Here is a 26,412-nt window from a genome sequence, read left to right as displayed (position 1 = left end):
ACCTACTTAGGTCGGGCTTGGTGTGTGGACTCCATACAACTCTCCTATTGACATTGTAGGGCCCAAAGACTAGGCCAACACGTGAGGTTAAGAAAAAAAAAAAAGGTCAGGGGTGCCTGGGTGGCTCAGTCAATTTAGCATCTGACTTCAGCTCAGGTCATGATCTTGCGGTTCATGAGTTCAAGCCCCACATCAGGCTCTGTGCTGATAGACCAGAGCCTGGAGCCTGCTTCAGATTCTGTGTCTCCCTCTCTCTCAGTCCCTCCTCTCCTCACGCACTCTCTTTCTCTCTCTCTCTCAAATATAAATATTTAAAAAAATTAAAAGCTCAGAGAAGGTTTGTGTGTGTATGAGAGAGGGACAAAGGTCAAAAAAATAATAAAAGATGGCGGGAATGAAGTTCTAATACATGTAAAAGCACGAGGCTAAGTGAAGGAAGCCAGGCACAAAAGACAACACTGTAGGATTCTATTTACACACAATTTCTAGAAAAGGCAAAACTATAGAGATAGATCGGGAGTGGCAGGATTGGGACCAGAAGGAGAGACTCTCTACACACGGGCTCACGAGGATCTGGGTGAGGAGGCTGCTCTAAAGCTGGGTCCTGGGTGATGCTTCCACAGCTGGACAAATTTACTAACGCTCATCGAACTGGGTGCTCACAATGGATGAACTCTGTGGTATAACTGTAAAATACGCCTCAATAAATTTTCTCTAAAAATGGAGGAAAAGGCAGAGAATGAGAGAGAAGAGGGAGAGAGAAAGGGAAAATGAGAATAAAGAGGTATGTCTCCCTCCTACCTCCCAAGACCAGGAGCAGCCATTGCAGATTTTGCCACAAAGACGGGGTCACCTGAGATGAGTGACGGTGCCGGCAGGGTTTTAGGAAATCTGAGTTCTGACTGAATTCCCTCAAAATCTTGTCCATCCCTGACACGATCCAGTTAAAGTGACTCTATTACTGCAAGCTGGTGGGTGTGGCCAGGCAGCCTAGCTCCAAGAGCTGAGAGCAAAGCACAGGGACGCCTTTGAATGTTAATAGAATCTACAAGAGCCATTCCAGTTGAAAATATCTCCCTGATGTAAATAAAACTCCTAAAACCTCAAATTCTTCCATTCACAAATGCAGCCCCAAGCCCTAATCATTCTATGAGAAAATGGGCCTTTATTTTTCAACTGCACTCAAAGGTTGACTCAAGACTAAAGAATTGGTCCAGGAGCCAATACTGAGAAATGTCTAAGAAGGAACAATACATATTTAAAAAAAAAATAAGTTTTAGGGCGCCTGGGTGGCTCAGTCAGTTGAGTGCCTGACATTTGACTTTGGCTCAGGTCATGATTCTAGGGTCATGGGATGGAGCTCTGAGTCAGGCTCTGTGCTGAGCGAGGAGCCTGCTTAAGATTCTGTCTCTCCCAGGTGCCTGGGTGGCTCAGTCGGTTAAGTGTCCGACTTCGGCTCAGGTCATGATCTCCCAGTTTGTGAGTTTGAGCCCCGTGTAAGGCTCTGTGCTGACAGCTCGAGGCTGGAGCCTGCTTCGGATTCTGGGTCTCCCTCTCTCTCTGCCCCTCCCCCACTCATGCTCTCTCTGTCTCTCAAAAATAAATACATGTTAAAAAATTAAAAAAAAAAAAGATTCCCTCTCTCCTCCTCACCTCTGCCCCTCTCCCCGAATTGTGCTCTCTTTCTCTCTAAAATAAAAAATAAATAAGTTTTATAGAGAGCTTGATGGAATCTGAGGTGGCCGTATAAACATTGACAGGCCCAATCCACTATAAGATGGGACAACGTTTGAGGCCGCTACCCTGAGATTGTCACAGGTTTACATCAGCCAACACTGACTTTTTGAAAACTATTTCAAGGATTTACCCTCCTCGGGTGCCTCAGAGTGCCTCCTCTGAGGTCTCGGTGGGAAAGACACAGCAGAACTAATATCTACCTGCTCCATTAATTCAACATTGCTGTGGCCCAGGGCTCCACTGATGGGGCTTCTCATGGCCTGAGGTACTTCAAGGATCAAGTCTCATTTATTAAAAGACCCTGGTGAAAAGGGCTACATTGCCCCTTTCTAACTGAGTAAATATTGTCAAAATCTATTAGAGGTTGAGACACAGTAGATGGAACGTGGATTAAAAAAAACAAAGCAAAACCTTTGCCTTCACCATGACCCTCAAACATTTATCAACCATCAACCATGTGCCAGGTTGTAAGGACACACAGAAAACAAATGATGCCCGCCCCCTAGGAACATAGCCTTTCTGGGGCAATAGGATATACACAGAAAAAGTCAAATCAAGGTTATATAGATGCCACCCATAGAGCACTTTCTATAAGCTGGGACTGGGGACTCACAATAAGCTTGTGAGGCAGATATTACTAACCCCACATTACTTGAGAGGAAACTTGTAGTAGGGTTCTCCAGGGAAACAGAACCAATAAGGTATATTTATAAATATATGGAAAGAGATTCATTATGAAGGATTGGCTCACGCAATGACAGAGGCTGAGAAGTCCTGCCATCTACCACATGCAAACTGAAGTTCCAGTGAAGTCTGTGAGGTAGTTCTAGTTCAAACCTGAAGGCCAGGGGTGCCTGGCTGGCTCAGTCGGTGGAGTGTGAGACTCTTGATCTTAGGGTTGTGGGTTCAAGCCCCACGTTGGATGTAAAGATTACTTAAAAATAGGAATCATAAAGAAAGAAAGAGAGAGAGAGAGAGAGAGAAAGAAAGAGAGAGAGAGAGAGAGAAAGAAAGAAAGAAAGAGAGAAAGAAAGAAAAAGAAAAAAAATCACCAAAAACTGAACGCCTAAGACCCAGAAAGGCTTATTTTTGAGGGCAGGAGAAGACGAATGTTCTAGCCAAAGCAGAGAGAACATTCACCCTTCCTCTGCCTTTTTGTTGTTTTCAGGCCCTCAACAGATAGGGTGATGACCACCCACCCTGGAGAAGGAGATATTCTTTACTCGGTCGACCCATTCAAATGCTACTCTTTTCCAGAAACACAGACACACTCAGAAGTAACGCTTTTCCAGCTATCTGGGTATCCTTAGCCCGGTCGAATTGACCCATAAAATTAACCATCACAAACCTAACCTTGTGTGATGCACCGAAGTTTACAGGATGAAGTCTGTTGGCCAAGGCCAGGCTCCCAGACTGCCTAAGAGAGGGGGTAATATCCTTAACCAGCTCCAGGAGGGCCAAAGGTTCAGGGAAGGCTTGTGGAGGAGAAAAGGGCCTTGAAGGATGGTGGAGCTCAGGTAAGCAGAGAGGTGGTGGAGGGAGGGGCAGGTGGGGAGCACACACAAACATAGGGTATGGTGGGAGCCACTGGCTAGAAAGGGCTCATTGGGCAGGGGAGCTAGGGGACCGTGGGGCCAAGACAGGGAGCTGAGAGTCCACACATAGGCAGCAGGGAGCTTCCATAGTCACAGCCCAGGCTGGCACAATGAGAGTAGGACCCAGAAGAACAGGCAGTAGGAAAGAGGGGAGCGCACCCTGTCACAACAGCACGTTGGATGAGTCAACTCCCACTGAGGAGGCGAATATGAGTTTTTAAATATCCTTAACCTTGTAAATGTCTAATATATCAACCGAGCGCCCACCTCGTTTCTGTGTCTTCCCTGCAATTCCGCACATCGTACATTGTAACCCTCAGCCCTACCCCAGCCCAGGCTACCCACGTCTCCCTCCTCCACTGCCTTGGAAGGGCAAAAAGAAAGCCGTCCTTCTCCACCCTTAAGCTCAAAATAGGCTTCTGAAACTCTAAGCAGAAATGATAGGTTGAGACAAAACTCTTGGGTCTCAGAGACTGGCTTCAAGATCCCAGGGGCTCTCTGTTCCCATGGCTGACTCTGCCACAATTCCTATAGAGCAGCGGGGGGCGGGGTGGGGAAGAGGTGCCATGGCGAGTCCTCCCCTCTTGTGCCTCCATTCCTCACCTGTTCGTGGTGTCTTGAAAGGATAAAATCAGTTAGTTCATGGCAAACAGAACAGGGCTGCACATAGTAAATACTCAATGAATATTTTGATTTTTACCATGATCATGGAGGAATGGCCTGTCTGAGGCAGTGTCCTGAGCCCCCTGCAGCCCCCGTATGGGGAAAGACACTGTCCAAAAGTTCCCCAAGTCCCAAAGAGAGACACACAAGGGCAAAAGAAGGGCATCTCTTCATCAACCAGCAGGGAGCTGCAATGACCAGGGACCGTGTCGCTGGATACTCCAGAGGACCACAGAACTTAGAGGTGCCGGGGAGGAAAGGAGAAAACCGCCCAGTGGACCGGAAAGCCTTAGCCGAGCAGGATTCCCTGGAAACGGCTAAAACTAAACTTCCACCATCTGCTATCAGAAGATAGTCAATTTTTTGCATTGAGTGCCAGCGACGAATCCATTTCAAGGGGAGGGGGGCGGATGCCTGCTTACTGCTTAGCTCCTCTCCTCCCTCCAGGGCTGGCTGTCCGCCTGCTTTTCCGGACAAGGAAGGATTGAAATCACACCTCGGGTTGTGCTGACTCTGGTGGCAGTCAAGACCGAGGTCAGCCTTTTCCTGGGGCCTCTTGGCAGCCCTGAGCCCTATGATAAAGGCCTGAACGTCTGGGCACTTGGATCTCATTGTCCCCCCTTGAGGCCCCTCCCTTTTTCCTCTCCTCTCCCCCTCCTGCCCTTCTTTCTCCGGTCTGCCCTCAAGATGCAATTCTTTACCTTGTGCCTGTCACACACCGGAGCCCCAGTGCTCCAGGCAGCTTGGCAGGGCTCAGACAGCCCGTTCCAGGAAAGCCATGTGGTGTGGCTGGCTGGCTCCTCACCCCTGCGGCCTCATAGTGCTGCCCACTGGGCCAGCCCAGCTCTGCCAGGACACCTGGGAGGAGGCCATCTCTGCCTCGACAAGGAGAGGTTGTGAGAAAAGGCCTGACACTGTTCTCTGGAGGGCGGCCCCACTCTCCCGTTCATTCATGGGTTCAGTGAGCTGTCACCGAACATCCAGGAGGCCAGAGCTGAGCCAGGTTAGCCCTGCGGGTGGAGGTTGGCCTTGGTGCCTGGCACACAGTGCCCTCGGCCAGGCCCACCGGGATGAGATCCTGCCGCCGGCAGAGAGGGAATGCAGAGGCGTCCTTAATGTTTACTGAATTGAAACGAACAGAAAGACAGGAGGTTCAGCGGACTCCATCAGAACCAGCACTGTTGAGAAGCCCGAGGGAAATGGCTGCTCCCGGCCCAGAGCCTTCTTCCTGCCCTGACAGAGAGCTGCCAGAGCCTCCCCTTACCTTCCTCTGGGCCAGCAGGAGCCCCCAAGCATAAAGAACAAAGTCTACAGGGAGCCCCCAGGTGTCTGTGAAGTCCAGCGTTTAGCCGGGGAACAGGGCTCTGGTGAGAACAACAGCCACCTGAGGGAAGGATAGAGGGGCCAGGATAGGTATTTCTGGAATAATTTAAACCTCTGGACACTCACTATCGCTACCCCCAGGCAGCACTAGACATTTGCGTCCTAGGTTTCTTGGCTGCTCCTCCCACCCCCAGGAATCCCGTGACCCTGCCTTTACCCCTCAGCTTTTCTTCCCTCCCAGGGCAAGGGGTCAGCAGAGGCCCAGGGAGCTTCTGCCCCCAGGTGGCTCCCTGCAGGCGGGTCAAGCAGTCTTTTGAGCTGCAGATAATGGCAGGGCCCTTAGCGCACAAAGGGAGCCGCTCCCTAATTTGGGGAGCAAATCGCTTCAGGGGGAAGTGGATTAATCATTAAGGACCCCTCCCCTGTGGGATTGGGGCTCCCTCCCCAAAGTGACCAGCTCCCTCCACGGGTCCTGCTGCTGCCCGTCAGAGGAGAGCCACTGCAGGGAGGCGAGAGCTGGACGATGGCCTCGGGCTTGGCCTCAGTCACGGGTTCAGAGAAGCAGCTCACAAGCCCAACCTCGGCGGGGGGGGGGGGGGGGGGCTCAAAAAATGGCATCCCATTTACCCTACTGTCCAGGCCAAAAGCTTTGGACTTCTCAATGTGTACCTTTTCATACTGTTTAGGTTTAGACTCTGAACCACGTGGTGTTACAACTTACTCAAAAAACAGAAACTTGTTTTCAAAAATCACAAACAAGGTAAAACATGCACGTAATATGTGCCGCCGGCGCCCAGAACCTGGCCAGACCAAGGTACCGGTCCACACCACCATCTTCAAAGGACAATCGGATTAGCCATTCCCACCGACTTCCTATTACCTCAAACAACGTCCATACTCTCTACCACTGCCTTCAAGGCCTTGGACTCCCCCATGCTCCCCTTCCCAACCCTCCAGCCAGCCTGGCCTCCTTGCTGGTCCTCTGAAGCACCAGGGACCAACACACAGCAGGGCCCAGCCTGCACCGCCCCCCCCCCCACCCCCCCGGCCTGGACCTACCTAGGTGTCTCCATTGCTCACTCCCTCACCTCCTTCAGGTTCATCTCACTTCCTCTGATGAGACTCTACCCCACCAGCCAGTCCAAACTAACACCCCCTTCCCATGGCCTAGTTCAGTCTTCCCCACAGCACCTAGCACGTACCTGGCATCGTTGACTAGCAGAGCCTTCTCTTTGTTCACTGCTGTCTGCAGCTCAAATATCCGGAGTGAATGCTGGTGGGAGAAAGGTCCTGCAAGCCACCGACCCCGCCTCTGGGGGGTTTCAGAGCCCAAACTCCCCAAGAACAAATGTGCACTTTCTCGAAGCTCAGAGACAGGTATGTGGCTGCCTTGAAAGATGGTGACGTGGAACCCCCAGCCCAGGGCTGGCCTGAGCACCTCCAAGGCTGCCCTGGGGGCCACCGCCCAGAAATAACAGTAACAGCTGGCATTTATGAGGCCCTTACTGGCTGAGCGCGGAGGTGCTGGGCTGCTAACTGCTTTGCACAGATGATCTCATTTAATCCTCCAATATCCTTAAAGCAGCCCCAAGAAGCTCATCCTGTCCTCCTATCTTACACACGTTGAAAAGTGAGCTAAGTTGCCGAAGCTCACATAGCTGTCAGGTGGCTCCTGAGCTGTCACTTACTTACACACACGTCCCCAGGAATAGGGAACGTGGGGAGCAGGCCCAGAAAGGCAAGGGTCCAGAAGAAGAGACAAGGGTGCAGGGGTCTCCATGGGGCCAAGGCATAGTAACAAAATGGTGGACTGCAGAAAGAGCACACAACACGAACCCCAAACACGACATTTATCTCTGAGGCAACACGAGGAAGTTTTGACGACAGAACAAAGCACGAACCCTTCTCTCTCAAGCCTCTTAAAGGTGTTTTATTTGTTTGCTTCTTTCTCTTTTCTTTTTTTCACAATAATGGCACATTAAAAAAATTAAGAACTACAAAAAAGGACGTCTTTGAGTCTGTGTTCACACTGCCCCGCGCCGTGGCACAGGGACTGGCCGCCCGCCCCAGCCCCCGCCGGGGTTCCGGAAGGCACTGTCAGCGCCCTGGGACTGGGCCCCCCAGGAGCTTGGGCACTGTTCCTCTGGGCCCCACTAGAGGGCGGTCTCCTGCTTCTGAGGTCCCCGGGGCTCTAGCAACCCCCTCTTCTCTCCCAACCAGAGCCAGGAGCTGGAAACGTTAGGGAACTTACTTTGGTCCCCACAGGGGACTCTTTAGGGACAGAGCCCTCCCCTAACCGGCAGGAGATGACACCTCAGCCCGGTCACCCCCAGAAGGTCAGGGCGTCTCTCCCAGTCCTGTCTCCAGCCCAGGTGACACCCCAGTGGTGCCCTGGTTCTCAGGCCCAACCTAGGCCCCTCCTGCCATGCCCCATGGGCCACTCCAGCAGGCACAGGAGTGACAGATGCTTGGCTCCCTCCGCTGACACCCACCATGAGCAACAGGGCTCCCCAAACCCTGGGGCTCTGGCTCAGAAGGAAGGGCTGCATGAGAAGCAGGGAGAGGGGATGGGGGAGAGGGGTTGGGAGCCTAGGCTGCCAGGAAGGAGAGAAGCGACAGAGGCTGGCTGAGGGCTCAGGGGAGGACCCTCAGGTTCTGCAATGAGAAGGGGGTCCTGGGGCGTGGGTCAGCAGGCCTGGGCAGTGGGGCCTGGGGAGAAAGGGGCAGAAAGAGGCTCCCGTCCTGCTTCCGGTCACCATGGGGGCACAGGCCTAGGTGACAAGACCTTAGGCCCCCCAAAAGGGAAACACCACTCTGCACTCAGCCAGGTCTCAGCCCAGCCCTCACGGGAGGGAGGGACCCCACCAGCCAGGCCCTGCTCAGCCCCAGCTCCTGACAGTGATCCCAAAGGCACCCCTCCATAGGCCACCTGGGCTGGTAGCTGGTGGGGGGGCCCCGCTGACCCAGGGCCCAGCCTCCCCACTCCTCCTGTCCCCACCCTGCCCACGCCCTTGGCTCTACTCCTGCTGCTCATTCATTTCCATGTCAGACACCAGAATGTTCTTCTCAGTGGCCTCGCCGGGGCCAGAGGCGCTGCGGCTGTAACGGGCGCCCTCAAAGGTCCCACGCTCCGCGCTCTGTCGCCGCCGGTAGAGGATCAAGGCCGCAGTCAGCAGGGCCAGGAGCAGCAGCACCGCCATCAGCACCACCACCAGGGCCGCCGGGTTTTCCGGGAGCGCTGCTGCGGCAAGCCGGACACTCAGGGGACAGGCTGCCCGCCGACTGCCCACCTGCCCACCTGCTGCCCTGCATGCGGGGGGAAAAGCGGGGAGAGGGCTGCTCTGGGCCCAGCTGCAGACTCACCCGATGGAGAGAAGCTGCTTTCCTCAGCTGCAGGGGAGAGGGAGGGACCAGTCAATAACCGAAGTAGTTAACAGAAATAATAAGCAAACACGGAGACAGCACTTCCCGAGTGCCAGCCACGTTATGAGCTCATGAGCTCGTTTAATTTCGTAGGTACTGTTATTATCCTCATTTTACATAGGAAGACCCTGAGGCCACAGGCTTCAAGTAGCTTGCCCAAGGTCACAGAGTTGGTAAAGTGGTTTGCCCGGGGCTTGAACCTTGTCCCTGCCCTTAACCGCTACAAAATGATGGGTTTGCTGTCTAGTTTGGAAATTTGTAGGAAGGGCCAGTCCCGCCTACAGACCAATTTATCCCGGGGGAGGGTCCTGGCGGCCCCGGGGCCTGTCCGTTCCCGCCCTCCCGTCCGCCCCGTGTGTCTCCGGCAGAATGAGAAGCAGGCCCCTGGCCCAGGCCCAGCACCGGCCGGCCGTGTGGGGGCGGCAGGGGGCTGAGCGCAGCATCTGCCAGCGCACTCACCTCGAGGGAGCTTGCAGACGACGCCCATGGTGATGTTGGTGCAGGCGCCCGGGCGCCACAGCCCGCTGCTGCTCTGGATCCAGTAGCAGCTGTTGTGGCTCAGCATGCTGGGGCCCAGGCCGGGGGGCCCCCAGTTGGAGTAGTTCACAGCTGTGTTGTCATGCCAGACCAGGGTGCCTCCTATGGGAAACAAGACACTGAGGGGTGTGGGGGAGAGGACACAAGGTGGAGCAGGAGCGGGTGCGAGAGAGCAGGCCTGTTCTAGAACCAATTCCCATCTCCTGCAAGCCCTCACCCCCACCAAGCCCTGGTGGAGGGCTTCCCCCCTGTACCCTGAGGCTTCACCCTCCCGATGCCACACACAGGGTACCCACCTTTGGGGTTGAAGTTCATGCCCAGCCAGGCACCCCGACTCTGGCCCTCAGAGCTCTGCAGGTGCTCCCAGACGAACACATTCTCCATCTCATCCAGAATGGACAGGACTGCCCCACCCGCTGGACACAAGGGAGGCCCATGTCAGGGCAGACAGGTCTCCCAGGGGGTGGCGGAGACCCCCCTCCCCCTTCCCAGAGGCCCCAGCCCTCTTCTCTGGCAGCCTGGGTAGAGGATGGTGTGGAGTCTGGGCGTCTGCGTGTGTGTGGCAGGTGTTACATGCGTGTAACGTCACATGTGGTCCCTGTAAATCGGAACACGACGGGGCACTTATGTGTGAGTGCGGCCTACAGGTGGAGAGTAGCAGGGGGACTGCATCCATGGAGTCTGTAAGTGTCCACGCCAGGGGCCACCACCTGAAACGCCCACGCGTGGGCACTCGCCTGCCCCGGCCCACCTCTCTGGCAGCGCTGCAGCGCCTCCTTGTGGCCCAGCAGCAGCTCCATGTGGAAGGAGTAGCAGTGCTCCCGGAAGGGAATCCAGGCGGAGTCGGCCAGCCCTTGGGGACAGCTGCCGTGGTAGCTTATTCTTCGGGGAGGAGGGGGCCCTGCGGGGGTGCAGGGTTGAAGAAGTGTCCCAGAATCCTCCCCGGGATAACCTGCGCCTTGCCCACCCCTCGGCCCCAGCGGCTGGGCACTCACCACTGTTCCCACCACAGACGGCGCCCTGCAGCTTGGTGTCGCAGCTGGTGGTGCGCCAGGCCCCGTCTACGTCCACGTAGGCGCAGCCCCCTGGCTGCTGGGGCTCCCCGTCCTGCCAGCTCACATAGCTCAGCGGCTCCTCCGAGACCCAGGAGTACCTCCGGGAGCCCTGGGCACGAGGGGGCCATCAGGGTGGGAAGAAGGGGGCCAGTGGGGGGAGGGGATGGGGGGGTAGCGGAAGGTGGGTAAGGTAAGGCAAGGAGTCGGGAGGAGACAGGGAGGGAAATCAGGGGAGCGGTCCCCAGCCCCGGCGTCAGGACAAGTGTTGGGGGCCCACCTCCTCACTGGCCAGCCCGATCCAGAGCGGGGTGCGCAGCCCTCGGGAGGCCTGAGTGAGGAAGGCCTGGGTATAGGGGTCAGGGACGCGGGCCAGGCTGGCGTTGCGGCTCTCACACAGCAGGAGGGCGTCATGCCAGCGCAGAGGCTTCTGCAGCAGCCGGAAGGTGCCGTTGAGGTAGGAGAGCACAGTGCCCGGGGCAGGGGGCGACGCTGCTGGGGATGGGCTCAGGGAAGGGTCTACAGGGAAGGGGGCAGAGCTCAGGCCAGGCTCTGCCTCCCTCACCCCACTTCCAGGCATGAAGCTGAGAGAGCACCAGCCACGGGGCAGAGACCAGGTCTCTGCCGGGCACGGTGCCTGGCACAGACTAACAGGAAATGTTAGCCACTGTTCCTAAGAACACATTCTTGCTGATAAATGGAGGAGCAACCTAGTCCTACCCCAGGAACCCATGTAGAACATGCACGGGGCTGCAGGTGCCTCAGATGCGGAACTTCAGGTTCCTGACAACAGGCACGCGCAGTGTCTAGCTGCCCCCTGTCAGCCCTCCATCCTCCCAAACCTTCCTCCTGAGACCCTCAGCACTCACTGCCTTTCCCTCTGACTGGCGCCTGGCCTTTCTGCCCATCTGCTTCCCAAGCAGATACTAGACTCTGGGGGTGACCTCAGGGGGGGGTCCTGGGTCTATGAGACTATGTTTCATTCCTCCTGGCATGGCCCACAGCATCTGGCCCCAGTGCTGACGTTTCTGAGTTCGCTGGTGACACGTACCCGTGCTCTTCTGGCAGATGAAGCCGTGCGTCTCCTCCGTGCAGCTCCGATCATCCCAGCGGCCAGTGAAGTGAGCTGAGGGGCTGTGCAGGACCACCGCACAGCTGGTCTGGGGGAAAGGAACTGCTCAGGGGAGCCCCGGCAGCTTTCCCCTGTGCCACTGCCCTGGAAAGGCTGCACTCTGAGCAAAGAGGCTGGAAGACAGGGGGACCCCGGGAGTGAAGGCAAGTGCGGCAGGTTGGCGTGGGGGTGCAGAGGGAGGGGCTTCCTCACCGGTATGTTGCCACTGGGAGCAGGGCTGGGGCCAGAGGGCTCCCCAGGTGCCCAGTTGGTATACAGCAGAGGCTCCTGCTCCACCCACTGGAAGTCCCTCTGAGAGGCATGGAGGCCAATCCAAAGGTCAAAGGTCACATTGGGCAGGCTGGCTGTGATGAAGGCTACAGTTCCCCAGAAGAGAGAATTATGAGTGACAGGACAGCCCCTTGCTCACTCGGCTCTAGCCATCTTGGGGGGGGGGGGGGCAGGATCGCGTCAGAGGATACTGGGGCCCTCCCATGGGCTGGCCCTACCTTGCTCTAAGGGGTTGGCAATGGTGACCAGTTGGGCCTCTTGCTGTTCACAGGAGAACTGTGCCTCTGACCACTTCACCCGGTCCTGAGGGTCCTGGCCCTGGATTCGGAAACACTGGGGCGGAGGGGGAGACATGATGTCATGCCCCACCATCCTGTCCCACAAACCCAGAAACTCTGCTGTGCAGCCCTCAGTGGCAGGCCCTGAGAGGCTTTGAGGGCTGTGAGAACAATAAATCAGAATCAGGACATCTAAGGCTCTGGCGCCCTCTCAGCCCAGCACCCCACATTCACACACACATCCCTACACTCGGGAGAGTTTGTCAGTGGCAGGATTTCTTTGGGTCACCAAAGTCTCTATTACCTATGACAGCAGAGCCTGGACCACGCATGGAGACAAGGTCTGTCTCAATTTCAGCTTAAACACGTTTTTGAGTGTTGCCTGAAATCCGCTATTTTACCCCATGAACTTAAAAGTTCATCTGTATGATATCCTTATCTTTTTTTTTAATGTTTATTTATTTTGGGGAGACAGAGCACAAGCAGGGGAGAGGCAGAGAGAAAGGGAGACACAGGATCTGAAGCAGGCTCCAGGCTATGAGCTATCAGCACAGAGCCCGACACGGGGCTTGAACCCATAAAGCACAAGATCACGACCAGGGCTGAAGTCGGACTCTCAACTGACTGAGCCATCCAGGCGCCCCAACCTTAGCTTTACTTTCGAATGATCTTTATTAGGCAGCAGCCTGTAACTCTGTAATTTTGTTTCTCTGTTCCCACCTTCACTACTTCTGTAAGGTCAAAGGAACCCTGTGTGGGAAATCTTTCAAGTGAAGACTATTTAAAAATGAATGACTTCCAGTGATTTCTTCCTTGGTAGGATGGAGGAGAAAGAAAGGAAGGAAGCTTTGGAGTCACAGAGGGCCGGGGGGACGTGCAGCTCAGATTCCAGATCTAACTTAACCCTTCTGTAAAATGGGAATAAAAAAAATCTGTCTTTTGGGGTCATTTTAAAGGTTAAAGAGAACAGTGCACAACACAGGAGCAGGAGCTTAACAAGTAAAAGCTCTTACTATTACTCTTATGACCAGCTCTACCATGAGCTTACTGATGCAAACGTCAGATTTGGGGTAGAAAACTATAAGCCCAGAAATAACGCAAGAGTTTGGGGGAGGTTTATCATGAAGCCCATGCATTTGGTTTCACAGAAGCAGTTCAGAGACACGGAGGCCTCCTCTAAATAACTAGCAATATTAGTCACAAGATGAGAAGCAGCAAGGTCACACCCGTATCAGCAAGTATCAGCAGTTAAAGAGAGGAAGTATTCAGCCCAGCCCAACAAACACTACGGGACCTCCTATCATGTGCAAGTATATTTAGTGATATGTCAGGAGCCAGTGGCCCTGCCCTCCAGGAGCTTAAGGCTAGTGGGAGAGGTGGATCCTTACATCCAAATGCTATGGGGCTGCAAAGAGGGCAAAAAACTAGCAGAGCAAGGTATCTGGGGCCAGGGAGCAAAGGGGCAAACAGCCTCTCATAATTCAAAGGCTTCTGACAGGGGAGTAACTGGTATCTTCACAATGATGCTGATGCATTAAGACAGACAGACCAGTTAGAGGCGCCTGGGTGGCTCAGTTAAGTGTCCGACTCCGGCTCAGGTCATGATCTCGCAGTTCGTGAGTTCAAGCCCTGCGTCGGGCTCTGTGCTGACAGCTCAGAGCCTGGAGCCTGCTTCGGATTCTGTGTCTCCCTCTCTCTCTGCCCCTCTCCCGCTCACACGCTCTCTTTCTCAAAAATAAATAAACATTAAAAAAAATGTTTTTTAAAGAAAGAGACCAATTACCTACATATGATATATTGTTTTATATCAGGTAGGAGAAGCCACAAGAGTAAGTTTTTGAAAAAGGTAATGACATGAGAAAAATGCTCAAAATACAGCCCTGAGAAAGAAAATCGTGTTACGTAGTTTGATCGTGTTACGTAGTTTGATCGTGTTAGGTAGTACAATCTCAATTATATGGAAAAAGGCAAGAAGCGGAGTAATAATATTAATAGTGGTTATTTCTGGAGAGGATGAGTGAGTGAATTTTATTTTTTCTTTCTGTGTTTTCCGAAGTTTTAATAATACACGTGTTTGTTTCTAGAAAAGATATAATATTCTCTTGCATATTCTGAAGACAGTAAGAGCTCCATGACACCAAGGGCTGGCTGCACTCCACTACAGGACAAAGATTTACGGATTATATGATCTGGGGTTAACTAATCTAATCCTCACAATCCAGCTAAGTGGTTTTACAACCTCGGCAAAGCAAGCAGGGACTGAAGCTCATACTCATGATGCCAGCACAAACAAAAAACTGCTGCTCCTCTCAGCAGTGTTTTCACCACGAGGTGAAAACAATGAAGGTCTAATCAGATCTATAAATCAACCCACTAGTGCAGAAGTAACCACTTTGGGGAAGAAATTCACACTCTTGAAGGAACATTTTGAAGCCCTGTTTGGAAACATATCCCTTCTGATTCATGTTACCGCCCCAAACTTTCCTATCTGCACACTCAGAACCCTTGGGAAAAGAATTTCCTAAATGGCGTTTCAAAAAAAAATCTTCCAAAGGCTTGTTCTTAAACCATCTTAATCAGGTCTTCTGATTAGTTTATGAGGCAGATTAGTTTAGAATGCGGAAACTTCGTAGCTGATTTTTAAACAAAAACCTTTGTTTAACTGGTAGAAAGACGGGGAAATGAAAAAAGTCCAACCAACAATGAATGAACTTTTTCATTCTGATGTATTTGTCTTTGTGAGGCAACCTTTTCGTCTACAATAACCATTAAATCCAAAATAATTCGAAGACCTGTGAAGCCCCAAATCACAAAGTGTCAGACCAAGATATTTTTTTAAATAATGAAATAATGCAATTACCTTCTCTTATCCAAATTAAATACAAAAAATTATTATCATTGATCATTTTTGAGGCCTTTCTCATACCACTAATATAGAAAACATTTTTAAACTTAACTTAAAAATACTTTTTCAAGGGGCCCCTCGGTGGCTCAGTCAGTTGGGCATCCAACTTCAGCTCAGGTCATGATCTCACAGTTTGTGAGTTCAACCCCCCACCCCCGCCCCTCATTGGGCTCTGTGCTGACAGCTCAGAGCCTGGAGGCTACTTCAAATTCTCCCTCTCTGCCCTTCCCCCACTCATGTTCTGTCTCTGTCTCTGTCTCTGTCTCTCTCTCTCTCTCAAAAATAAATAAACATTAAAAAAATTTTTTTAATACTTTTTCAAAAAAATACCTGTATTCTCTTTCAATCTTTAGCTCATGCTTTATATTCTTTTGTTCTTGTGCGTATTTTAATACATATAACATTAATCACATTAGTACAGAAGTAAATATATGCATATTCACACACATATATACAATGTACATACATATTCTTTGAACGTTCAGTATTTTGTTTCCTAACAGGAATTATCAAAATTATCAAACATTATCGAAATGTTTGGCAACCACTAATCTCGAAAACTCACCGCACTATGTGGACACTCTACCTGGTGGATTAGAAGGTGCTACCAAAAGAAGTTGTTTTCCAGGGAGTCTAACCCCGGCACCAGGGCTAAGCAGGAGAGACGTTGGTGGGCACAGGCAAGGGGCCACGAATTTGATGTTGCCGAAGGGCCAGGACTCCTGAAAGTCGGCCTTGCCATGTTCACATCTTCTCCCCTGACTCCCTTGGGGGGCCCCCTCCCCATCTCCTACCTTATTGAGGAACTGCTTCCAGCCAGAGGGGCAGCCCCCCAGAGCCGTGGGCGGCAGGTCTGGGGGCTGTGGCTCTCCAGTGCTGTTGCTGCGTTTGCAGATGTAAGGCAAGGCTGTCAGGCACCTCTGGTCCCCCCAGTCCTCTGCAGAAAGAGGGGGGCGGTCGCTCTAGCATAGGGCAGGGCGGGCAGCACCCTTACCTCATGCCCTAAGAAAAGAGCATGGGGGTCAGGTGCCTGTGTCCAGCTCTATCTAAACTCTAGTCCTCTATGGCTGCTGGACCGTGGAGACAGGTCCCCTCTCTGGGTCTAGCCCCTCTTGGGTTGTGGGAACAAAGAGAATGAGAAGAGACTGTCGGTCCTGCCTAGGCTCACCTCACTGCCCCCAACATCAACTTTCTCCTGGGCTTCTGCACCCTCTCTGCCCCCGCCTTGCTCTCACCTCGGCTGGCGGTCATGTACACGCACTTCTTATCCTTGCCGATGGGCCGAGGTTTACCGGGTGCCCAGGAGATGAAGTTTATAATGGAGCCATCTGTCCACCTGCAATGGCACCAGGCAGAGGTGACTCCAGCATTGGCCCTGGGCCCAACCTCTCTTGTATGCAGCAATGAAGGCCACCAAAAGGGGGGCAGGAAAGGGCCCAAGTCCAGGGGCTCCAGGCTGAGAATGAGGCTACTGAGCTCAGGGCAGCTGGGGACCCAGAGACCTGGTGCCTCCAGGGAAAGCCCAGCCCTCCCTGGGCTCTCATTCTCTACCTAGAAAAGCCCAAGAATCCCAGAGCAGAGGCCCAAGGGCAACAGTGTGCTGAGATACCTATGTGCTCCTGGTCCTCGCTGCCTCAAGCCTCTTCATGCATGGTAGGTGGGTACTGAATACAGAGAGAGCCCTCTGGACATCATATGTTCTTGCCCATGTCCTGAGGGGGCCTTATTCAAGAGTGGCCCCAGCATAATATGAGCTGCCATTATTTGGTGCCCAATTATATGCTGGATGCTGTGCTAAAGACTTCACATACCTTCTTTCTAATCCTCAGAGCAATCTTACCAGGCAGCATTATTCTCATTTTTAGGTGAGAAAATCAAGGCCCATTCGATCAAGGCCACACAGCCAGTGAGGAACAGAGCTGGATTCAAATTCAGATCTATCTGCCTCTGTCCTCAGCCTCCCTAGCTCCCACCTGGGCCGTGGGTGGCCATCCAGGCATGTGCACCCCCCACACCTGCTACCCCTCCCCCCCTTCCCCCCCCCCCCCCCCCCCCCCCCCCCGAAAGCTCCTACCTGAAACGCCCGTCACTCTCTGCAGTGTGCAGGCCGATCCACCAGTGCTGCTCCTGGCCCCGAGAGAACTGGGGAAACCGGTCAGGCAGATGAGGGGTGGCAGGGCCTCTCCTCCAGGTCCTGCCTGCAGGCCCCTGCCCGCTCAAGTGCTCACCTTCTGCAGGTTGTGCCCCAGGAAGTCCAGCTCGGCCTGGCTGTGCACAGAGGCCAGCTCGGCCTGGAACCACGTGCAGATGCGCTGCGCCTGGGCCCACGTGGAGTGGTGCTCGAAGAACTTGTACTCGGCCTCCTGGAAACGCAGCCACTCCCGCCGGCCTGCGGGGGCAGTGTGAGCATGCGAGTAGCGGCCAGCCAGGGTTTGCTTGCTCTCCCGGTGGGCAAGGCCCGGTCCAAAGGCAGGCAGTAGGTGGCTTTCGAGCCGCTAGGACCCGGGGCAGGAACCACTCCAGGCCCAAGCTTGCCCCTGCTTGGAGACGGAGGCCGACAGGGCTCCAGGCGTCCCGATTCCCCTTCCCTGGGCTCGAATCCCTAACTCCTTTCGTTCCATCTCAGCCAGGCCCTGCCCGGGAGGTGACGCCCCTCACCCTCTCCACACAGCCCGGGTGGGGGCCTCACCTTGTGGGCTGACGTCGGGCTCCCGCACGTCTGTGCCTACAGGGACAACAGGGACAGAGACGCTGCAGGGAACGGAGACCCCTCCCCCGGATTCCCCGCACCGACGCCCTTCACCCCATCCCCCCGTTTCCCAGCGCCATCCCACCCAACCTCGAGGGATCTTGCAGATCCAGTCCAGCTGCGTCTCACACTGCATGGCCACCCACTGCAAGGAGGCCAGGTCGAGCACTGCACAGCCCCGGATGTCGTCGTCGTCGTGCCGGCTCCGGTCGAAATTGTGATAAGAGAACTGGAGGTCGAGATACGAGAGAGCTATCAGGCACGAGGCACACGCTTCAGCGTCCGAAGGACAGACGAACAGGGGCCCGACCTGAGCTGGGAACCCCTAACCTGGGCTGGATGCCCCGCCCCCCTTTCTTTACCCTGCGGGGTCAAGCCAAATACCCTAAATCTTCTAAACCTCGCCCACCTCCAGGACCAGTCCTGCCCCGAAAGACCACGCCTACAACCGAGCCCCGCCCACCTGCTGGCCTGTCCCCTCTAGGCCGGCTCACCCCCAAGCCGTCGCTCCAGCGCCAGCTCTGTCCCGCTCCGGGATCTCGACGGTTCAGACCAATCCAGAACCAGTTCTGCTCGTGGATCTCGGGCTCTGATTCGCTTCAGCACAACACAAGGGTGGGGACAGAAGACACGGGGATAAGAGGAGCAGTCCCAAGGGCCTGGGGCCTCTCCCGTCTGGACTTCACACCCAGAGAACTGAGCTCGCTGGACCAGACGCCCAGCTCACTGGGGGAGGGTGGCCTGGCTCCCTTCCGGTGGGGTTTGCCCTGCCAGCAAGACTGTGGGCTTTCACTTCAGGATTTCAGTAGGTCGATGGGGATGGAGCATTGACCTGGGGCTCTGGACTCAGATAAAAGTAGATTCCAGTCTGGGGTCACCCGTGGAGCAGCTCCGTGACAGTGGGCAAATAACCCAACCTCTCTATCAGCCCACATGGGTCAGTGGCAATGTCTACTTCGTAGGGTTGAAAACAAGCCTGAATGAGGATTAAATGTTTAGTGCAGTGCCTGAGACGTGGTGAGAGGCCATTGACAAGAGCTGTATTTACGTCAAATAACGTAACCTTGATGTTTGCTGGGAAGACATGGCCCTGTAATTAAGATCTCAGGAAGCCTGGTCCATTTGGCCTTTTCCCAGTGCCAAGGGATTAAACGTGCTTTGTGTCATAGGGTGCTGGGAGCCCACAGGACAGACACAGGGTCCTGGAGGGACCCCCATGGGCAAATGCTCATTTTTGTAGCTTCTGTCCTCCTCTTTCTCAGGAAAAGCGGTTTATTGAGGAGAGTGGGTTGTTACGGGATGGTGTTGGGGGTGTTGGGTGTTGATGCTCAACTTGGATCAGTTTACAGAGGGATGGGAAGGGCAGTTACTTTTGTCAAAGTCTGTGAGTCTGAGGGGGCCACTGCTGGCTCCCTGACACTGGTGAGCAACAAAGTCTCCAAGTCCAGGGAGATGACGGCTACCTGAGGGAGGACAGCATGGTCCTGGCACTCGCTGCGGATACACAGGTCATTCCAAGCCCTCGGACAGGCCTCACCGGGGGTGCCCTCACCCTGCCCCCTCCCCTGCGCCCGGCAGAACCAAGAGCCCACACAGGTGCGTGCAGGCCACCGCCCCAGGCTCCGTACCCAAAGATCTTGTTGAGCATGTTGGCCACAAAGTGCTCCTCCTCATAGCTGGCCAGGCTCAGCAGCTGGGCTCCCAAATCCTGGCAGGCCCTCTGGGCCTGCACCCAGCTCTTCTTATCCTGCAGCCGCTCTGAGCTGAACACCTACAGGAACAAAGTCCAGGTGTCCCAGCTGTCCCCATGGGTCCACACGTCCTCCCATGACAGCAGTGGGGAAGGGGGCTGGGGCCGCACTGGCCGGGGGTGCAGGCTACCTAAGACAAGCCTGCGCCACAGAGAATGAGCTCCGGGGAGGGGAGCCAGCACAGCCAGCTCCTAGAGAATACCCCTGCCCAGACCCCTGAACCAGCCACAGTGTGCTGTGGGCCAGTCCCTTCCCCTCCCTGGACTCAGTTTCCTCATGTAACAAAAAACCTTGGACTATGTCAGTGGCTCCCGAACCCAGCAGGGTTTAAAAATTTAGGCCCCACCCCAATCTAGCAAATCCCAATCTCCACAGTGGCAGCCCCAGGAGTTTATTTTTATCAAGCTGCCCAGATGATGCTGAAAAGCAGACATCCCAGCCCCAACATTTGGGAACCTCTGAAACTGATTATCTCCATGATTTTTTTTTCAATCCCTCACATGTATATCGAGCACCTATTATGTGCCACACCTGACATTCCACTGACAAGCCTGTCATCAGAAATTACCTCTGTCTGCAAGCTGCTGTGGGGAAACATTGTCCCTGGGGGCCAGTTGCCTGGATGGAGCCTGGGCCCTGCTGGGGCTGCCCTCACCCCGGGCGTGCAGCTCCTTTGCTCCCGCTTTTCTCCCTCCTCCCACGCCGGCAGGCTGCCTACCTTATAGCAGTGCCGGAGTTTGGGGTCTGACCCCCAGCCCTGGGGACAGGAGCCGGTGAGGCTGGGCGTGGGGTCTGGCCCAGGCAATTCAGGCGTCACCGGCGTGCCCAGGCTCTGCCGGCAGATGTAGCGGGCCCGGAACGCGGTACAATTCTTCACCTCCCACAGCCCCATGGCGCTGCCCGTGGCCAGGGCCACACAGCCCCCACGGCTGTACCCTGGAGGGGGGAGCAAGAGACCCGTTTGCTGAGGACTCGTGGTCCAGTCCTCCCCACAGGGCACCACCCCAGCCGGGTCCTGCACACTGGGTGACCAGCTCGGCCGGCAGCAGGGACCCGGAAGGGAATGGAGGCAGAGTCCCAGCTCTGTGTTTACTCCTGCGGGAGATCTTAGGCAAGTCGCTTAACTTCTCTGAGGCTATTTGACCATCTATCTCGTCATGAAATTGAAAAGGCTACAAAAGATAATGAATGTGAAATGGCAATAATCATACTAGCAAGCACCTGTGCTAGCATCACATACAATAATTAGGCACTTCACATCTATTAATCCATCTCAACCCCAAAGTACCTTATCCTCATTTGACAGATGAGAAATTGAGGCTCAAAGATGCACCAGGCGGTTTGGCCCCAGAGCCTGTGCCCCTAACCATTTCACCACACTGTACCAATAATCAGTTTACTGGGAAGCCCTGGGACTCGGTCCCGGCAGGGCAGGTCCATATGGCCTCCTGGCTTCACCAAGGAAGGTCAAAGAAGGGGTTGGCCAAGTGCCGTGCGGGAAGGGCTCACCAGGCTGGTCACGGTTCCAGTGGGTGTACATGACCTCATCCCCGCTGAGCCAGCGGAAGGAGCCGGTGCTGTTGAGGTCCTGCAGGGCGGTCCAAAAGTACTCGCCGTCCCAATTGTAGATGAGGCTGCTGACAAAGGCCTGCTCAAACCTGTAGAAGAGAAGCTGGTCAGGCAGGGAGCTCACCCCAGCCCCCACCACTCCCTGGGCCACAGGCCAGATGCCCTGCCCCCCCAACCAGTAACTTGGGGGACCCATGGGGACCCTACAGCTGACACATAGCAACCAAGCTCCCCGCCTACTGCCTGCACCTTCGTGCCTTGCTGAGAAGAAAGTAGAGAAAATCAGACACAGCCAAGGCCTCTCTTGGGCATCCAACCCATATCTACACTTGTTCCTGCTCCTGCCCCTGCCCAGGCCCTGCCCTACACTGGGGTCACTTAATAAACGGGAATCATTCTCATGACAATATTAGAAAAAAGGTCCTGAAGCCATTTGAGGCTCCCAGGACTCAGGTCCCTCTGTGCTTAATGTTACAACGCCACCCCGTTTGGTGCAAGGTACACATTAGGCACTGAGACAGGCGTTGAGGGCTGGTCTGGGCACACGGTCCCGGCCTGTACCTGTTGGTGATGGTGACCAGCTGAGAGCCGTGATGGGTGCATAGGCGCCGGGCCTCACCGTAGCTTACTTGGTCCTCTCCCAGCCAGTAGCAGGATGGGCTGTGCCATGTCCAACCCTGGCTCGAGAGAGTGGGCAAAAGAGGGACGTCAGTGGGAAGGACTCTCCTCCCTCAGCCAGAATCCCTGGGGTGGGGGATGCCATGGTGGCATCACTGAATGTGCCACAGGCTTGGGCACAGGACAGAGGGGACTGGTTGGACACCAGAGACGGCTCTTCCTGTGCTGTGTTCTGCATCTTATCACTTCATATCCTCACTCGCTACCATCACCCACAACTGCCAGACCAGAGGTGGAAGCATGGCCCAAGGGCGGCTGATCTGGAGGCAGCCAGTGGCCCGCCTGTGGGCCAGTGAAGAAAGATGGGCGGCCCACTGGACTCCTCTCTCGGGCATTTAAACCAAGAGTCACAGTGGGAAAATTGCCAGTTGGCTGCGAAACCAGAGCTGAAAAGCTGGGAGAGCTGCCAGGAAAGGCTGGGTAATCCTCGGGTCCTGGAAAAGGTACAGTGAGCAGAGGAGGCAGCTAGCCTGGGGTGGGGGGACGGACCCTCAGCGAGGAGCAGCGAAGCTTTGGAAGAGACCACTGCTCCTCAGTGGTTGGTCCTCTACCATCCAACGCCCAGGGGACCAGGCAAGGCTTCACCCAACAGACCTCCCGCCCCTTGGGCCACCCTGAGCTCTCTGCTCCTGCCTTTCACAACAGCAGCCGAGGCTCAGAGAAATTCAGTGATCGGACTTTGTACACAGACAATACAAGGTGGAGCTCAGACTTGAACCCACACCACAAAGGCTGCTCCTGTCCTGACCACAGCCCTGTTCCATCCTAAGATGACACAAGGTGCCTGCCAGGGCCTTCACCTCCAGGAGCTCTTGAAATGGGAAGGCCTGGGGTGGATTTGAGGTTGGGAGAAAGTTACAGCCCCTTGAGCATGAGCCCAAGCAAAAGAGAAGCTGGTGGGGCGGGGCGGGGTGGGGGGAGGCTGTGCTAAGACCCCAGGTCTCCCAGGGTGTTAACTGGGGCTGCTCAACATTGCATGCACATTTCAGGTGGCCCTGGGGCCAGAGCCGTTAGTCACTCCTCCTCTCTCCCCTGCCCCCACCTCACCCAAGCCAGGACAGAGCCCCTGGGCCAGTCCCTGCCCATGCCGGCCCCCCAGATGCTTCAGCAGGGCCCCTGCTCTCTCTCCTCCCCACTTCAGGTCGTGCCTGTCGTTGTATCGGGCTCCTCCCCGGGGGAGAGCATGGGGTTCAAGTGAGATGGGGGTGCGGTAAAGGAAAACAGAGTGAGGAGCCAGACTGGCAGCAAGGGGCTGGCAGGAACGTGGCCTCGGCAGATGGAGCCACCAGGGGCCAAAACATCATTAAGTGTCTTTTTTGAGTAACCTCCCTTATTCATCCACACCACTTACGCCCCTGCTTGGCTGAGGGCCAGGCTGTGGGGAGCCTGGGAGGGCCTGGAGGAGGACATGGGTCCCTCATTCATACACGCACTGCCCCACTAACGTGGGCAGTCCTGGCCCTCTCCCTCCCTGAACATCTGGAAGCCCCTGGGGCTAGGAATGCAAGGAAGGAGACACCAGAAGGGCTTCATTCCTCCAGGAGACAGACAAGCGCACCGTGTGTCAGACGGCAAGGTGTGGGCCAGCAGAGACAGAGCCGGCGGGCGGGGGTGGGGGATGCACCCCGGCAGTCTCACTCAGGTGAGGACTTGGGGGCCTGCCCGCACCCATCTCCTGTTCTCTGCCGCCTCTGAGAAGTAGCTTCCCCAAAAAGAGCGGGGGTGGGGAGCTCTGCTTCCTCCCAACAGCCCCCACCCTACCCCCACCCTGCCTCAGCCACTATCACTCTTTCTGGAACAGAGCAGTGTGGAGAGTAGGAAGGAGGGATCTGCCAAGCACGGGAGGATGCCGGGGGAGGCTCTCCCCTCCCTCCCTCCTCTGGGAGCCCCTCTGGTTGGCCCCACCCAGGGGCAGCTCCAGAAGCACCCTCACCTTCCGGCAGCCGTGGTCCTCCTCGGCGGCCCCCTGGCTCAGCTGGCCTGCCTTCTTGCAGATGGACGGCAAGGATTGGTTACAGGGGCTATCATTCCAACGACCTTCCTAGGGACACAGGATGAGGGAGAGTCTCAGCACCCCCCTCCCCCAAACCCTTTGGCGGACCTGACTTTTAGACCTGCCCCTGCCTCCAACTTGTTGTGTGATCCTGAGCAAGAGACCTGTCTTCTCTGTGTTCCAGACTGTCCTGTGTCCCCAGTCTCCTCGCCAGCAGTTTATCTGCCTTTAGCTCCATCCAGAGGGCAGAGGTGTCTGTGTCCCAGTCCCCAGGAGAATGTCTGGCACGTGGCAGACACTCAACAAATAATTGTTTATAAATTTTTAAATAGCGTCCCTTATGCCAGATGGCTCTGTCTCTACAGTCCTGGCACCGTTTTGCAGCATCTCACAGCAGAATGTCCTGTCTGTCCCTGGAGTCCATCCTCTGTCCCTCTGACTTGGTCTCTTTTTAAAGGTTCTCTTGTCTCTACTTGAAGCCCTACATCAATTCCTACATCTACCCACACTGCATCTGAGCCCAAACCATGGCAAACAGCCATCACCCCATAATTTTTTGAGGAGACAGGACCCTGGGCTGGGTAGGGCTGGCACAGAGCAGCCCAGCCAATGGAGTGTGTCCACAAAATGTGGCTTCTGATGCCACCTGCCGGTAGGGAAGGGCAGCCGGTAGACCAAGATCGTGCCAGGCAGAATCCCAAGGCTTCACGAGAATTAACTCCTTTAATCCTCCCAATGACCGTCTGAGGTTCGCACTGTTAGTGTTCCATTGACAGATGAGGAAACCAAGGCACAGAGAGGTTAAGTAACTTGCCCAAGGTGCCCCAGCCAGTTGGGGGTGGGGAGGATTCAAATCCTCGCGATCTCTGTACATGGAAGGGAAAGGGCTGGTGGGGAAGTGGGGGATTCTGAGAGGCCATGGGGTGGTGGTACAGAGGCAGAAGCTGACAGCGGCACCAGGAGGGTGGGGAGAGGGGGTTCTCACCGGCCCCCAGATGGTGACACAGTCTTCCAGGCTGTCCCGGAAGTTGTTGGGCTCAAATGGGTGCCAGTGGGTGAAGCTCACGAGGCTCCCATCAGACCACTCAAAATTCATCTGCAGTTTCAAATCATTGAGGCCAATCCACAGCTCCTCCACCTCTGGGATGCAGCAGGGGACAGGGGAGAGAAGGCACGGAGAGGTCAGCCTCAGCCACCAGCAGCAGAGGGACAGTCCCACAGCCTCTTGGGTGGGACCGGATGGGCGCTGGGAAGGCCCTGCCCTCCACTCCGGGTGTGGACGAGCAGCCGCTCACCTTGCTTGATCTGCTTGGTGATGAACTCCAGCTCGGCCATGCTGTGGATGCTGAGCAGGTCGCCCCCGCCCCGCAGACACGCCTTCTTGGACTCCTGCCAGCTGCGCTTCTCAGCCTGCAGGCGGTAGCAGTGGCCCTGGAAGGGCTGCCAGCTGGGCTCGCACTCCACCTTCACGTTGGCCCACACGTCTGCGGAGACCCACGAGGTGCCGTTCAGGACCAAGCCACCCAGCCAGGATGCCTTGACCCGCTGAGTGTCAACATGGGCAGGGCCCTGAAGTCACCTCCTCCCCACACCTGCCTCAGATCAGCCCTGGCCGCCAGAACAGGTCCGAATGCTGAAAGGTTCTAAAAAGACAAAGCCCTCCAGGGCTGCTGGAAGCCCAGAAGCAGAGCCCCAGGAAGTGGTGGCAAATTTCACCCAGGACAGGACAGCCCCTCCAGCTAGGGCTTTCAGAAAGAGATGCGTGGGGAGACTCAGGTCAGACCAGCCCTGGGAGCCTCAGTTTCCTCCTCTGTAAATGGGATTTCCTGGGGTGCCTGGGTGGCTCAGTCTGTTGAGTGACCGACTTCGGCTCAGGTCTTGATCTCACGGTTCGTGGGTTCGAGCCCCATGTTGGGCTCTGTGCTGACAGCTCGGAGCCTGGAGCCTGCTTTGGAGTCTGTGTCTCCCTCTCTCTGCCCCTCCCCCGCGCATGCTGTTTCTCTCTCTCTCTCAAAATAAACATTAAAAACATTTTTTAATGGTATTTCCTATTATAAGATTCAAACTTAGCTCATGTCCACCTTGCTTAATAAATGAGACCACTGTCACTACCTCAGAGAGCATATATTGAGTGTGGACCCAGGGCCGACCTCGGCAGTTCAGGATGTAGGGATGGGGAAGTGGGGCCACCAGGCCAGAGGCCCAAGAAGTCACTTGCTCCTTCCCCTACCCTCAGCTCCACTCAGGGTTGAGAAACTAACCGGGGACAGGCTCTTCCTCACCCCCACTTCCATGCATTTCAGGGTCACTCTCTAGGGATCCGGGTCCCAGAGCAGCTGAAGCAAACAAGCCCTCACCTGGGCCTTGGCAAGAGAAAACAAGACTTTACTAAACCACCCACAATGTCAGGCTCGGGCAGGACTCTGCCCAGCCAGGCAGGAAAGCATGCACCCACTGGAAGCGTCACCCCAGACCGGGATTCTGGGATCCACTCCATTCTGTGAGACGCTCCAGGGTCCAGCATAGTGCTTCTCAGAGGCCTGAGCCTGAGCTGACTCACTCCTCGGCTCTGACTTGTCAATCATCTCCTGGGCCTCCCGGCTAAGACCCAAGGCTGCCACCACAGACAGAACCCAAGTTCAGACCCAACGGGGCCTTCTTCCGGCTGTTGGGAGGAAAGAAACTCAGGAAATATGGATGCCTTGCGGACACAACGGTGCCTGCCTTTGGAATGACATGCCTTGCATGATGAGACCC

At 55.2% G+C, this 26,412-nt stretch overlaps 1 protein-coding gene across 3 annotated transcripts in view; it reads right to left on the bottom strand.

Annotated features, from left to right (window-relative positions):
- Positions 1-7,228: 7,228 nt before the first annotated feature.
- The window catches only part of MRC2 (mannose receptor C type 2), a 52,692-nt gene continuing 33,508 nt past the window's right edge, over positions 7,229-26,412 (bottom strand). The window contains exons 7-30 of one of the 3 annotated variants that reach the window (XM_043584923.1): positions 24,951-25,139; positions 24,641-24,795; positions 23,596-23,703; positions 21,546-21,661; positions 20,925-21,073; positions 20,134-20,351; positions 19,293-19,435; positions 18,159-18,261; positions 17,755-17,893; positions 17,605-17,640; positions 17,144-17,304; positions 16,990-17,057; positions 16,151-16,251; positions 15,710-15,852; positions 11,951-12,065; positions 11,655-11,818; positions 11,382-11,490; positions 10,611-10,849; positions 10,274-10,442; positions 10,030-10,179; positions 9,575-9,694; positions 9,201-9,380; positions 8,682-8,708; positions 7,229-8,559 (exon numbers count right to left, since the gene is read on the bottom strand). In XM_043584923.1, coding sequence (XP_043440858.1) covers positions 8,336-8,559; positions 8,682-8,708; positions 9,201-9,380; positions 9,575-9,694; positions 10,030-10,179; positions 10,274-10,442; positions 10,611-10,849; positions 11,382-11,490; positions 11,655-11,818; positions 11,951-12,065; positions 15,710-15,852; positions 16,151-16,251; positions 16,990-17,057; positions 17,144-17,304; positions 17,605-17,640; positions 17,755-17,893; positions 18,159-18,261; positions 19,293-19,435; positions 20,134-20,351; positions 20,925-21,073; positions 21,546-21,661; positions 23,596-23,703; positions 24,641-24,795; positions 24,951-25,139 — 3,326 coding nt within the window. In that variant the 3' untranslated portion in view covers positions 7,229-8,335. Of the gene's footprint in view, positions 8,560-8,681; positions 8,709-9,200; positions 9,381-9,574; positions 9,695-9,762; positions 9,877-10,029; positions 10,180-10,273; positions 10,443-10,610; positions 10,850-11,381; positions 11,491-11,654; positions 11,819-11,950; positions 12,066-15,709; positions 15,853-16,150; positions 16,252-16,989; positions 17,058-17,143; positions 17,305-17,604; positions 17,641-17,754; positions 17,894-18,158; positions 18,262-19,292; positions 19,436-20,133; positions 20,352-20,924; positions 21,074-21,545; positions 21,662-23,595; positions 23,704-24,640; positions 24,796-24,950; positions 25,140-26,412 lie in introns of those variants that run through there. The other 2 variants (XM_043584924.1, XM_043584926.1) reach the window with 2 other exon arrangements.

Source organism: Prionailurus bengalensis, chromosome E1 (genome assembly GCF_016509475.1).
Source record: "Prionailurus bengalensis isolate Pbe53 chromosome E1, Fcat_Pben_1.1_paternal_pri, whole genome shotgun sequence".
Taxonomy (NCBI): Eukaryota; Metazoa; Chordata; class Mammalia; order Carnivora; family Felidae; genus Prionailurus; species Prionailurus bengalensis.
The sequence above is the reverse complement of the archived record's forward strand: the minus strand, read 5'-3'. Positions and strand labels throughout refer to the sequence as shown.